Source organism: Podarcis cretensis (genome assembly GCF_951804945.1).
Source record: "Podarcis cretensis genome assembly, chromosome: 5".
In the NCBI taxonomy this organism is placed as follows: domain Eukaryota; kingdom Metazoa; phylum Chordata; class Lepidosauria; order Squamata; family Lacertidae; genus Podarcis; species Podarcis cretensis.
The window spans coordinates 35,677,223-35,691,713 of NC_137174.1; the positions used below are offsets into that span (position 1 = coordinate 35,677,223).

The window sequence follows — 14,491 nt, forward strand, 5'->3', positions numbered from 1 at the left end:
GGATGAAGAAATCCTTACTTGCACCTGAATGCTCATTCCTTGTGGCAACATGCGAGGAACCAGTGTGTATGGATCTGTAATGTTCTAAATAAAAGCAACAACTTGAAAGTCCAATAAGGAGGTAGATATTGCATCCTCTAACATCTTTGTTGAGGTTGATGTGGTACCAACAAACTGTAGTGGTATGAAAGGGTGTTTGTTTTTTACAAGGTGAATAAACTTTTTATTTAGTAGCTCATTTGGTGTCCAACCTTTCAAGTCAGTTCAAGTTAAGTCCAAAGTATGAGGTTATGCCATCCAGTACTCTCTTGTGACTCCCCATGCTTTGGTGTTATTTAACCTGGTTTTAATCACAGATTTAATGTAAAATGTTTTTCATTGCTCCGATGCTTTAATTATTGCAAATGGTTTTTTATTGCATTTTGAAGGGTATTGCCCTTGGAGTAGAAACACCAAAAGGTTCATTTATAAAACAAATACATTCACCATTGGGTGTGTCAACTGTGACAGCTCCTGGACAGAAACAACCTTAGCAAAGTGATCCATTCTCTGCTAACCTACAGATTAGACTACTGCAATATGTTAAAGGTGCAGCTGTCTTTGAAGACTGTTTGGAAACTACAGTTAGTTCAAAATATGGTTGTTAGACTGTGAAGTGGGGCAGCTGATTGGGAGGTGTCTCAGCATGGAGAAATTGGATGGGGACAAGTTTTTCTCTTTTACATATCAATTTATGCTGGATCTGTTTTTAATTGCTGCTGTTTTTATCCTGGGGGGTCCCACCCTTTTCTTTTCTTTTCTTTTCTTTTCTTTTCTTTTCTTTTCTTTTCTTTTCTTTTCTTTTCTTTTCTAAGTTTTATGTTGTAAGCTTCCCTGGGTGTTTTGTTTTAACATTAAAGCATGATGTATAGATTGATTGATTGATTGATTGATTAAATAAATAAATAAATAAATAAATAAATAAATAAATCGCCAAAGGACCTTCTCGTTTCAGTGCTTCCAGATGAGCAACTTAACCATCCTTTTCACATATCTGTGTGCCCTGCCCCATCTTGTTGAGCCACAGCTCTGATCATCAGTGGCTATTGGCCATGCTGGCTGGAGCTGGAGCCCAGCAACATCTGTGGAGCCATCCCTGATGTACTATATATATATATATATATATATATATATATATATATAGTTAATTGAAATAAAATTTCTTTCAACAGATGGCGTTATTAACCTGACCATTCCAATTGTACTACCAATAACTGCGGAAGACAAGAAACGCCTGGAAGGATGCAATGCGTTTACACTGGAGTACAATGGGCGGAGGGTGGCCATACTGCAAAATCCAGAATTTTTTGAGCACAGGAAAGAAGAACGTTGCGCACGTGTTTGGGGAACCACATGTGCAAAGCACCCACATGTAAAGGCAAGTGATCACAGAATAAGTTCCTCTATTGCTGTGGCGATGAATATGAACAACCTGTCTACCTATTTAGGTTGATAGCTCTGCATCACTTCAATAGAAAATATAAATTCTCCTGCAGCAAGAATTAGGGCCTCCTCGGGAGTGGCCCCAGGACTCTTTCAAGAGGTGCGGTTGCATACCCTCCTCCAATGGCAATGTAAAAGCTCACTCAATTATCAGGAAAAACTTTGGGGTTTCAGTAGCCACTTGCTATGTTTTTAAATTGCTCACAACATTTCTATTTTGGGGCAGGTGGGAAAGGTAATACAGTCGCATTTGTAATTACACTGGGCGCTTTTCAACTAAATTATGGTGCTAGTGCAAGGATTTGCACTAGTGTAATGGGTTGTCCCCCCACGTGCCACTTACATCATTTCCAGTTGTGCTCTGGAGAATTAGTGGAACCCCCAGAACAGATTTAGGGGGTTTAGGAGAGGGTGAGATCATTCCGTTGCACAGTGAGAAATGCCTGTGCTGACAGAACAATATGCTTAACGCTACGTTGAATACAACACATGGTTGTTGTTGTTTACTGTGGCTATTAATACTGGGTTTTTAAATGCCTTGAGTTTTTCTTTTCTTTTCTTTTCTTTTCTTTTCTTTTAAATGAAGGTTGGCAAGGTTTGAAATAAATACATCTTTGTATTAGGAGCTAAAGATAGCAAGTTTCGTAAGAAGGAAGTATGCAGAAGTCTCCACGGCTATTTTGCACCAGTCTACCTCCCACCCCCTGGCCTTTTGAATGGCTGCTGGGGTTGCTGAAGGCTTGTGCCTTCCAGCTAAGCCTGAGCCTTTGCAACTCTCACCTAAGCACTGCCTGAAAATTGGAAAATTGAAAGGATGGCAGCGCATGGGGGGGGCGGGGACAGATTAGAATGCACCAGTGAGAACAGAATCTGCCCTCCCTGGCATGCTCAGGGCTCCACATGTCACTCCTTCCAACCTAGTTCCTGGAAAGTCTTTCTGAACTCATTGCAAAATCAAGTTTATGAATCGGAAGCTAGCAACAGTAGACAATTTATACTGTAAATAGGCAAAGTTCCGAGATCTAAGTATATGGCAATATGGCCATGATATCAGAATTTTCAAGCAATGTTTTTCTAAACATGTAGCTGGGAGAGGAGAAGCGAAAGTTGTCATTCTCTGCTTCAAATTATCTTGAACTTTCTTGAACTGCCTGGAAGCCACAGTTTGCCTGCCACTCCTGCCACATTTCTTCTTTTTAAGCAGTCAGCACCACAAAACCTCTTCGATAAGGTCCCTCCTTCATTTTACCATGGATAGCAGCTGTAACCCCACAGTTACATTATACTGTAAATTTCGCTCCATAACACGCAGATTTTTCCTCCTAGAAAGTAAGGGGAAATGTCTGTGCGTGTTATGGAGCGAATGCCTACAGATGGCGGGGGAATCTGCTGCAGTTGTGAGCAGTCCGTGGCTCGCTTTGAAACAGCAAAGCGGGTGTAAGCGGCTCCTGTCAGCGAGCCGAGCTGGGGAGGAGGGAGAGAAGCAGAGCGGGCTTGGCTGCTTTAAAACAACCCCGTCCTCTATGTTCCTCTCTCCTCCCCACTGAGCTGCTAAGTAGCAGCAAAGCTTTTCAGCCAGCCTAGCCGGGAGGAGGGAGAGAAGCAGAGGGGGTTGGCTGCTTTAAAACAACCCCATGCTCTCTGTCCCTGCCTGCAGTTTTTTGCTGTCCGATTTTGGATTAGCCACCGTAGGGGCTGTGTGTGTGTGTGCTTGAGCTATCGTTCTCCTCCTCCTGCTCCCCGTTCACTCTCCCTGCGCCCCTGCCCTCTCCCTCCGACTTTAGAATTGACACTCTGTGTGTCTGTGTGTGTGAGAGAGAGGGCTCCTTCTCCCCCTCCTGCTTCCCGTTCACTCTCCCTGCCCTCTCCCTCCGACTTTAGAATTGACACTCTGTGTGTCTGTGTGTGTGTGAGAGAGGGCTCCTTCTCCTCCTCCTGCTTCCCGTTCACTCTCCCTGCCCTCTCCCTCCGACTTTAGAATTGACACTCTGTGTGTCTGTGTGTGTGAGAGAGAGGGCTCCTTCTCCTCCTCCTGCTTCCCGTTCACTCTCCCTGCGCTCTCCCTCTTTAGAATTGACACTCTGTGTGTCTCTGTGTGTGTGAGAGAGAGAGGGCTCCTTCTCCTTCTCTTGCTTCCCGTTCACTCCCCCAGCGCCCCTGCGACTTCCAGCGCCCTGCAACTTTAGGGCCAGTTCTCTCTCTGCGTGTGTGTGTGTTTTGACCTCACTGCGCTTGTTGGGGGAGAGTGTTGGTCGCAATTTTTCTTGATTTGTCTCAGAGTGGTTACTATCATGGTTTCCTTGCTGGGGAGGAGGGAGAGACGCAGAGCCTGCTTGTTCTAAAGGAGCAAAGCCGGAGAGGAGCCTCTCCTGCATTATCAGCAGCATCCTTCTCCACACCCCCCATGCGTGCTCCTTGTCCCTTGAGTTCTTTTCCTTCCCTCCCCACTTAAAACGTGGTTACAAAGCACGGATCCACATGGATCCTCAGGATTTTTGCACTAGGTCACCGCAAATTCACCATCAGATCACATAGCATATCCATGGCTACAGCCTGCACCAAAAAACACACGCACCCACTGTTTCATGGGGCCGCAATGGCGCAAAAACGTGGTTACAAAGCATGGATCCACATGGATCCTCAGGATTTTTGCATTGGGCTACCCCAAACTCACCATCAGATCACATGTCTGTGGCCACAGCATGAACCACAAAAATCATACATCCACTGTTTCGTTTAGAATATTTTTTTCTTGTTTTCCTCCTCTAAAAACTACGTGCGTGTTATGGTCAGGTGCGTGTTATAGAGCGAAAAATACGGTAAGTATCATTTTGCCTTAATTAACTGTGGTGTCCTTTGATAGATGGTGATGGAAAGTGGAGACTGGTTGGCTGGTGGAGACCTCCTTGTATTAGAGAGAATTAAGTGGAATGATGGGCTGGACCAATACCGCTTGACTCCCTTGGAGCTGAGGCAGAAGTTCACAGAAATGAATGCTGGTAAGTGTTTGCATTTGCAACATTGCTTGTACCATGTGGCAGGGAGCAGGGCTTTCTCCCTGGTGGTTCCAACACTCTGGAACTAGATGTCTTGCAAGTGTTGAGGAACATATATAAACCACACCGATCCAATACATTATGTTGCCTGATGCTGAGCCCAAGTGGCGTCCCCCACTAAGGTAACACGTTAAAAAGATTTGCACCATCCAGACACCAATTCCTGCCTGCATCTATTCCCACCCTCCAGGAGTTCTGCCGAAGTAGATGGTTTGACCCTGCTCTTTGGTCCACTGAGACTAACACAGTGGTGGCTGTGCTGTCCTTCCAAATGATGGGACAGCAGCATTTTCGAAGCCTCAGAAAGGCAGTAAAACAGGAGTTTTCCTGAGCGCATAGCTGGCGTTGAGCAACTCTGTTGGAGAGTGGTGTTTAAGAGAGGTTCTGATTTAGGATGCTGAATTTTCTTATTAGGATGATTGTTTCTGATGTGCAGATTTGCAAGTGTCTCTGTGATGCCTTTATTGTTCTTTTATTAGGATTTTTGTTGTTGTGGAAGTCAAGAGATGTTGAAAATGAGGTAGATCATAAAATGTTTAGAAATGAAAACAATGTGATTCTCTCTTTCATTTGGGGCGGCGGCGGGGGGGGGGGAGAGAACGAAAAGTTATGTTCTTTGGATCGTGCCATGGAGGAAAAAAATTAGTTTCCTACTATAGAAAGTCAAAGGCCTCCCAGGAGTGAAAGATATTCATACTAGAATTCCAATGCTGATGTTGGCTTTATTAACAGGGATGGGGAACCAGTGGCCCTACAGAAGTCACTAGACTCCAGCTTCCATTGGCCCCAACCAGCGGTCAGGGATGATGGGAATTACAGTCCAGCAACATCCAGTGTGGAAGGGCGCAGGTTCCCTATCCCTACTTTAGGGATCTCTGTGTGTATTTTTTATATTATTATTAAGCCTGTAAATATTAAAAGCTGCTGTGTTTAATGTAGGTCCATATCATCTACTTTTCACTGCTTAGCATCGTGGTGCAGTTTTGCATGTCCTGGATCCTCCCGCACCTGCATTTCTCACTTCTTACGTTTCAGATGCAGTGTTTGCTTTCCAGTTGCGCAATCCTGTGCACAACGGACATGCCCTGCTGATGCAGGATACCAAACGGCGCCTCCTTGAGAGGGGCTATAAGCATCCTGTGCTGCTCTTGCACCCTCTCGGGGGATGGACCAAGGATGATGATGTGCCTCTCGAGTGGCGCATGAAGCAGCATGCTGCAGTGCTGGAGGAGCATGTGCTGGATCCAAAGTCCACCATTGTGGCCATTTTCCCTTCTCCAATGTTGTATGCTGGACCGACAGAGGTATGCATTATTTTGCTGTCCTCCTTTGCTTCTCCCTACAATGGGATTCTTTTCCTTTTAAATTATTTCTCTTTAAGTCTTGGGAATTCCCTGGGAATTGTAGCTGCAGTAATGGGGACTACAAATCTCCAACAGAACATGATCAGTGCCCTCACTAACAGAACAATCCTGTGCATACTTAGTTCAGTGGGGCTTATTCTCAAGTAAATGTGCATAGGAGTTTCGCCTAAACTATTATTTCCAGGATTCTTTGGAGATAAACATTGCAAACTGGTGCAAAACCATTGTAAGCTCAAAAGGGCTTACAAATATCAGTGAGAAAACAGTCTCAGCCCTCGAGCTCACTGTAAAGGTAAAGGGACCCCTGACTATTAGGTCCAGTCGCGACCGACTCTGGGGTTGCGGTGCTCATCTCGCTTTATTGGCCGAGGGAGCCGGCGTACAGCTTCCGGGTCATGTGGCCAGCGTGACTAAACCGCTTCTGGCGAACCAGAGCAGCGCACGGAAACGCTGTTTACCTTCCCACCAGATCGGTACCTATTTATCTACTTGCACTCTGACGTGCTTTCGAACTGCTAGGTTGGCAGGAGCAGGGACTAAGCAACGGGAGCTCACTCTGTGGCGGGGATTCAAACCGCTGACCTTCTGATCAGCAAGTCCTAGGCTCTGTGGTTTAACCCACAGCACCACACACATCCCTAGGCTCACTATAGATGCAACACAAAAGAGGGGTTGGGAGTGAGCAGGCAAAATCAAGTTCAGGCACTAATTCTTAGTTACAGGGATTTTGTGGTGAGCATATGGAGCAGGGGGGGAATGGAGAGGGGAGTAAAATTGCTGATCTTCCAGCAAAGCTGAGGGAGAAGTCCTGTAGCCTGTCTTTTCTCCTCTCCTATAGTGTGATGGAATGGCTGCTGAAAGTTGAGGGAGGAGCATGAATTTGTTATGGGTTTTCATCCAACCCTCCTTGGAAGTTTTTTAGCAGAGGTTGGATGGCCATCTGTCATGGATGCTTTAGCTGAGATTCCTGCATTGCAGGGAGTTGTGGACTTCCAAGTCTACCATTCTATGATCCCTCAAAGTTTTTTCAGCCAAACTCCATCCATCCATCCATCCGGAAAACTCTAATCCTGTGGCGCTTCCTTAGGTCCAGTGGCACTGTCGGGCTCGGATGATTGCTGGAGCCAATTTTTACATTGTGGGCCGTGATCCGGCAGGTATGCCTCACCCAGAGACCAAGAAAGATCTGTACGAACCCACACAAGGTGGGAAGGTGCTCAGCATGGCTCCAGGACTGAACTCTGTGGAAATCATTCCCTTCCGAGTAGCAGCATACAGCATAGTACAAAAGGCGATGGTCTTCTATGATCCGGACAGGTAAGTGACACAGTAAATGACCACCTGTAGCAGAGGCGTAGTGGTTTTGTAATGGCTTACCTAGGCCTATGTGCTCATTTGCATCAGAAATGGTTCTTTCCCACATTCTCCTCCACATGAACTAATTGAAGCCTCACAGATGAAAAAAGTATATGTTGTTAATTTAAATTGCTCAAAACTGTGGGGAGGCTCATTTTGCAGCATGCGAAAATGTTTGAAAAATCTGTTTCTGGGTTATGGATTAGCCAGGATGTTGAAATATAACTGCCTGTAGCTGCGTGGCAGCTCACTCTGCCCAAGATTCATTTTGGAAAATTACAAAATCAGAGTTTGCAAAAAGACCTGCCCAGCTGATAAGTGCCCATAGAGAAATAGCGCGACGAACATTATGTTCTGGTTCATGGGCTTGATTTGCTCCTGCGTGATATTGTGAAACGCAACCTTGAAATCTGGGTTTCAGTTCTGGGATTGTTGGAGAGCCCATTGCACCCATTTCCATCTCATTTGTATGTTCATTAAGATGAACCGAAAAGTTGCAACTTCTCTGCGTTGCTGCTGGTATTTCATTCTTTCGACAGTCATACCTTGGAAGTCGAACAGAATCCGTTCCAGAAGTCTCTTTGACTTCCAGAACATTCAGAGACCAAAGCACGGCTTCTGATTGGCTGCAGGAAGCCCTGTAGGATGTTGGGCTTCCAAAAATAGTTCGCAAACTGGAACACTCATTTCCGGGGTTGTGGTGTTCGGGAGCTAAAACGTTCGAGAACTAAGCTGTTCGAAAACCAAGGTAGAACTGTATTTGTAATGTCTTCATGGATAACTTTTTTTGCTTACTAGGCACAATGAATTTGACTTCATTTCTGGCACACGCATGAGGAAGCTGGCTCGTGAAGGTGAAAACCCCCCTGAAGGATTCATGGCCCCGAAAGCTTGGAAAGTGTTAACTGAGTACTACATGTCACTGGGAAAAAATAATTAATTTTGCTTTTATCCAAGTGCATCTTGGTTTTTAAAGATGGGCTCTTTCAATTGATTTATATGCTGTTCTACATCTTCTACTTTGAAATTTTCTGTTTGTGGGCATTTTCTTCCCAGCTTTCCCCTCTCTGAAGTTATTAGGAAATTTCCTCTTAATTTCAAAGGAAAGCCATAGAAGAGATTTTATTGTACATATATATATATATATAAAGAGAAAGATTATGGTAGTCCAAAGCAATATACTGATTTATCACAGCCTTTCAAAAGAGGTTGTCTGCACTGTGCAGAATTATGCAGCTGAAAAATTTGGAGTTATTTATCTGTTGTTCTTTGTTGCTTTTAATTCATTCCCCAGCTTGCTCAATGCAATTAAGTAGGACTATTGCTCCTCCTCCTCCTGAGCAGCACTAAATGGGAAGTTTACCTTCTGCCTAACTTTGGCATGGCCTTTCATATCTTTTTTAGCAGGTTGATGCAACATTGTTTTTTAAATTATGGTGATTATTAATAAACACCAGCATCCTGATTCATCTGCAGAAACCCTCATAATTCCACATCAGATTTCTCCCATCATCTCAAATCAATTTTCAAACTGTTGCAAGCAATTTGGAGAGTCCTGGGAAGTTGATTTAACACTTAGCAGGAGTTGCAGGGCCAGCTCAGAGCGATTTGTTGTCTGAGGCAGAACAGCAAACAGTGCCCTGCCCTCCAGTTAAAAGCGGATAGTATCCAAAGCCAGTCAAGTTATTTTGGCACCCGAGGCAGAAAATTCGCTGTACAGCTCAGTTGGTTAGAGCATGATGCTGATAAATCCAACGTCGCAGGTTTGATCATTGTTCTGCTTTTGAACTCCTAGATTTTTACACATTGGATGGTAAACATTGCAGGTGCCGTGAAGGAACTAGGGTGTTGTGGTCTGAAGTTGATACCATGAATCCATTGCTGAGGTTTGTCTGCCACATTCAATATGTGAAGCTCTTTGGAACAGCCTGGAACTTTTATTGAATCCAAGCTTTTTAAGTGAATCCCTAGCCTGAATGCAGACTGGATGTTGTATTGGCAAAGATTGTTCCATAATGCAGAACAGATCAGCCATCCCTGGGGCTATATGGGAATTCCAGCTGCTAGTCATATTCTCACAATTTAGCAATAGTTGCACTAAACCTCATTGAGGTTTCTGGTTAATCTAAGGTTCTTCCGAAATGTGATCTAGGCATTCGAGTGCAAACACGATTTGTTATACAAATATTAATACGCTTACAAAAGCAGTGGTTCTTTGTGCCAGTGCTTCAGTCGATTGTGGCAGCATATTAAATTTATTATGAGACTTTAGCATAGAGGGGGGAGAAAGCATGATATATTCCTTCTCTTCAATCTTAACTGCTGTAGTTAAAATAAAAAAGGCACTTGAAGCCCAACACTGAGTTAGGCACAAGAGCTAGCACACTGGTATCAGTCCATCTTATTCTTTCAGAATAGTAACTAAATATTTCCCTAGTCTGCTAAAAATGCCTTTTTAAACAGTGCATTTCTATGCATGCTAACTCAGAAGTCTCGTTAAGTTTAATGCCGCTTACTCTCGGGTGCATATAGGATTGCTGCCTTAATTTCTTCCACATGTGAACATTGTTCATATGGAATACAAAGAGAAATGTATTTTTGTAGCCCACGTAGGTTTTACATTCAAATTACAGATTCTGGAACCGTAGCAGGTGCTTTGGTCATGAAAAGCACCCATAGATTTAGAAGAGGAACCAGATGTTCTTCTGTAAGCAGAAAGAGTCCCATCTATTTGTCTAGGAGAGGAGGACAGCTTATCTGCAGAATTCACAAAGTGCTGGTGGTGGTAGTAGTAGTTGGATTTAAGATAACACAAACCCATTGAAGTCAATTTCACCAAATCCACCTGATCTGAATGGTATTCAGTCGTACAAGGGACAGAGCACAGAAACAGGCAGTGCTTGTGTATGTAAACTTGCTGTAAAAGTTAAGACCATAACAGGTTAATGACAGTACACGGGGACCAAACTCTTCTCCCATGTGAGCAGATTGCATGTGTGGGACTCCCTCCCTTCCTGCTCTTCTTCTGATAAGTTTTCCTCCCAAATGTTGAGAGCTGAGCTGGCCCAACAGAGGCCCTAGGCCAGGGCATGGACCGGATTGCGCCCAAACTTTGGCCAAGTGTTTAAATCAAATACAAATTGCAAACTTAAAAACAAGATCTGCCTTTCCATCTGTCTTATCTAGGAATGAAATAATATGGTTTCTAAAGATTGTGAAATTATGTTCTTATTTCCTGTAGCAATCATGCAACAAACACATCTTTACCATCTCAAAATCGTATTTGAGAATGCCTTTTAACGGTTCCAGCTTTTAAAGTTTTGGAATCCTCATGACAAAAACCCTAAAAGTATAGTAGGGCTGCATCCAAAAGTTGCTCTGTTGGCGCAAGGACTTTTGCTTGTGCACTGGAACTCCTCCTCCCCCCGTGCACCCCAAATCTGTTCTGGTGGTTCCTCCAAAACTCCAGAACAGATTTGTGGTTGGGGTGCAGCAGCATTCAGGAAGAGGAAGGGAAAGTTCCGTTGTGCAAGAAGTCCTTGGGCGGATGGGATGACTTGGTCAGATACAGCCCCTGTGTTCTTACAACTTGTGTGAAACAAATGCAGCCACTGGGCAGAGAGCATCCACTGTTTTTGCTGTACAACAGGCTGCATGGGATCTGCAGTAAACTGCAATGAATTAACTAGAGATTGAAAATCAGCTAATGTATATTAACAAGAGTGCCTTTTATATCCAAGCCCTCTGGAAGGGACCTTGAAGAAAGAAACGATCTTGCCATTTTATAATTTAATTGATATTTTAAATAGTGTTTATATATTTCATTTCTTTTTAACCTTATACTACTATATCCATTGCCATCATTCAAATATATATGGGGTACTACTCCTTTTAAATAGTTAAAAGAAGAATATTCTGTAATATTTTATAGCATATTTATTACAGACACGAGACTGGAATGTATGCCTTAACTGATATATATATATCTTGATTAAAATGTCTTCAGAATTTCGTATTCTACTACTAGAATTTGCTTTTAATATCAATAAATATTTCTATGTTTAACTATTTCCTGACATTTCTTATTTATCGAAGGCCAAAACCTGCTGCCTACTGTCTGCAACCCCAAAAGCCATTGGCTAAGATGCTGTGATGTCATGGAATGTTCTGTGTGGCACTGTGTCACGCTCAGTGTGAAGTTGCCAGCGGCAGAACGTTGTCAGAGTCCAACTCGGAAGAAAGCAAAGCTTCATTTACATAGGCAGAAGAGCTATGTGCTGTTACTAGGAAGGCAAGATGGAGGCAGGAACAAACGGGGTGTGCAGAATGAAGGTCGAGATCAGAATAGGAAGCAATCACATGGCAAGCTTTTGCTAAAAAGCATGATGTTAAGTATTTTAAATCAAAAGGAGAGCTAATTGAGTCAGTAAGATAATTCCATGGAAGTGTCTCGGAAGTACTGAGCAGAAGCACAGAGAGCTGAGGAAAAAACCCAGAGGCAAGACAGAAACCTCTGGCAGCTGATTTTCCCCTGCTGCTTCGTTATGGCAACACTATCACTGGAATGAAGTAACCTGATTTTAACTTGGTTTGAATGGGGAAGATGGTTATATGGAATGAGACTGGAGCTTCAGGTAGGGAGGGCTCTACACTGAGATTGGGTTACATGTTCTACAAACCTAACTCTTCTTCACTTATTCCCCACTTGTCTCACATTAAAAGAGAGCCAGTGTGGTGTAGTGGTTAAGAGCGGTAGATTAGTAATCTGGGGAACCGGGTTTGCATCTCCGCTCCTCCACATGCAGCTGCTGGGTGACCTTGGGCTAGTCACACTTCTTTGAAGTCTCTCAGCCCCACTCAACTCACAGAGTGTTTGTTGTGGGGGAGGAAGGGAAAGGAGATTGTTGGCCGCTTTGAGACTCCTTTGGGTAGTGATAAAGCGGGATATCAAATCCAAAATCTTCCAAACATTCAAACAACCAGTTTGCACATGACAGGTTGTGCTTGGGCAGCCCAAGAATGTGCAGAAGGGACTGGGCTTGAACCACGCATGCAGCTATGTCCAGTCCCTATGCTCTGTCATCCACCACAGGTGGGTGAGTCATAGATGCATGGAAGGATGTACGTAAACGTCCAATCCAGGCAGTAGGCTTTTGACATACAGTGAGGGGAGATGTGCCAACCTGAGCCCTGCTCTTGTGCCTTGCCATATGTAAAAGTCACACAGCAAATCAGCATGAAATGGTCCAAGACCTCTAGTGGCTTATATAATTCTTTTAAGGGAGAAAAAAGAGCTCCTCTTTAATGAAAAATGAGATTAGGAGGGGGGGAGTGGAAGTTATTTTTCCATGTACACACTTCGGAGATTTAACTGCTCACTTGAAGAACAACAAGCACCTTTTGGACAAGGTTAAGTGTTTTAACTGACGCGGGTGGCGCTGTCGGTAAAACCTCAGTGCCTAGGACTTGCCGATCGTATGGTCGGCGGTTCGAATCCCCGCGGCGGGGTGAGCTCCCGTCTTTCGGTCCCAGCTCCTGCCCACCTAGCAGTTCGAAAGCACCCCTTAGTGCAAGTAGATAAATAGGTACCGCTTTATAGCGGGAAGGTAAACACCGTTTCCATGTGCTGCGCTGGTGCCGGCTCGCCAGAGCAGCTTCGTCACGCTGGCCACGTGACCCAGAAGTGTCTCCAGACAGCGCTGGCTCCCGGCCTCTTAAGTGAGATGAGCGCACAACCCTAGTCGGACATGACTGGCCCGTATGGGCAGGGGTGCCTTTACCTTTACCTTAAGTGTTTTAAGCTCTAGAGCTCTGTAATACAACAGATTTCTTTACAAGGGATGTCTGAGACCAGAAGTAGGTATGTTTGTGCACTTTACTCAGGTATCTGGCCTGAGTACCATCTGGCACTTACTACCATGAGGGAGAAAATGGGGGCTAAATTGAAGATTGTGCTCAAACAAGTTTATGCAAACATATCTCCCTTTCTAGGGTGTCTGGATCTTGCGATAAACTCAGAAGCAGTGTTAGAATGAAACAAGGAATATTCGGAACAGTGATACTGACTTCCTTTAGGACAGAGAATATACAGGAAACTCTAGTACAGAGTGTGTTAAAAGAGGAGTGCCACTCGGGGTGACCTGATTTCTCAACAACACACAAGACCCCAAATTCCTTCCTGCTGGCATCGCTTGTGCACAGGCAGCAGGGTGTGGCAGCTGCCTGGCAAGCCCTAGAACACTCAGGTTCATTGAGATTCCAGAAATCACAAGGCAGGGCTGATAAGAACAGCATTTACTGGCACAAGGACATACATTATGCTTTTGGTCTCCATCCAGAGGAACTGATATTAGATCCTGCACTCTGAAAGCAGGATTTAAATAGTATTTGCATGTAATTAATATGCACCTAGGCAAAACTGCTGTGTTGGGCCATAAATACAGGTAAGATTAGAGTTGGAGGAATCTTGTCAACTTCTTGCTGGAGCTGGAAAGTCCAGTTTAGAGCAGCCTCACCCAACTTGGTGCTCTCCACATTCTTTGGACTACAACTGCCATCGCCCTCAGCCATTAGCCACACTGGCTGGGGTTGATGGGAGTTGGTCCCAACACCATCTGAGAGCACCAGGCTGAGAAAAGCTGGTTTAGAACATCTCCCAAGAGATGGCTGTCCAGATGCAGCTTAAAGCCCTCTAGTGAGGCAGACTTCGCCATCCGTTTAGGCAACTGGTCCATTGTCGAACTGAGTTTACGGATAGGAGAACTTAATGGTCAACTGAAAGCTACCCTCCTGAACCTTAAGTCCATTAGATCTACTCTGCCCCCTCTAGTAGCAGAAACAAAGCCTCTTTTATGAGACAGCCCTTCAAGTATTTTTAAGAATGCCATCATGGTCTCCCTTAGTCCTCTCTGGGAAAACCACACACAGTTCCTTCAGCCTTTCCTTATCAGACTCGTTTTCCATGCAGCTGAGCATCTTTGTTGCCCTCCTGTCAATCCATTCCAGTTTGGTTACGAATTTCAGTGTAACACTCAGAACAAGAGACAGTCCTCCAGCCTGAATGAAACACTATGAGCTTAAATAAAGGGTCAGAAATAAGTTGCAAAGGGAAACCAGTAATTCTCCTGAATTTTGAAAGGACAAGCAAAGGCCTTTGGGGAGGCCAACATTACAACTTTCTACAAGGTTTGTGCAAATTATGCTCAGGCATTCAAAGAGGCAAACTTAATTCAA

The 14,491-nt window shown here is 44.3% G+C and overlaps 1 protein-coding gene across 1 annotated transcript in view; it reads left to right on the forward strand.

Moving 5' to 3' along the window:
• PAPSS2 (3'-phosphoadenosine 5'-phosphosulfate synthase 2) overlaps positions 1–11,326 on the forward strand; it is a 46,613-nt gene extending 35,287 nt beyond the window's left edge. Inside the window, exons 8-12 of the mRNA XM_079976519.1 lie at positions 1,212–1,417; positions 4,346–4,481; positions 5,574–5,842; positions 6,990–7,219; positions 8,057–11,326. Of these exons, the coding sequence (XP_079832645.1) occupies positions 1,212–1,417; positions 4,346–4,481; positions 5,574–5,842; positions 6,990–7,219; positions 8,057–8,198 (983 nt within the window). The 3' untranslated portion in view covers positions 8,199–11,326. The remainder of the gene's footprint in view (positions 1–1,211; positions 1,418–4,345; positions 4,482–5,573; positions 5,843–6,989; positions 7,220–8,056) is intronic.
• The last annotated feature ends 3,165 nt before the right edge of the window (positions 11,327–14,491 follow it).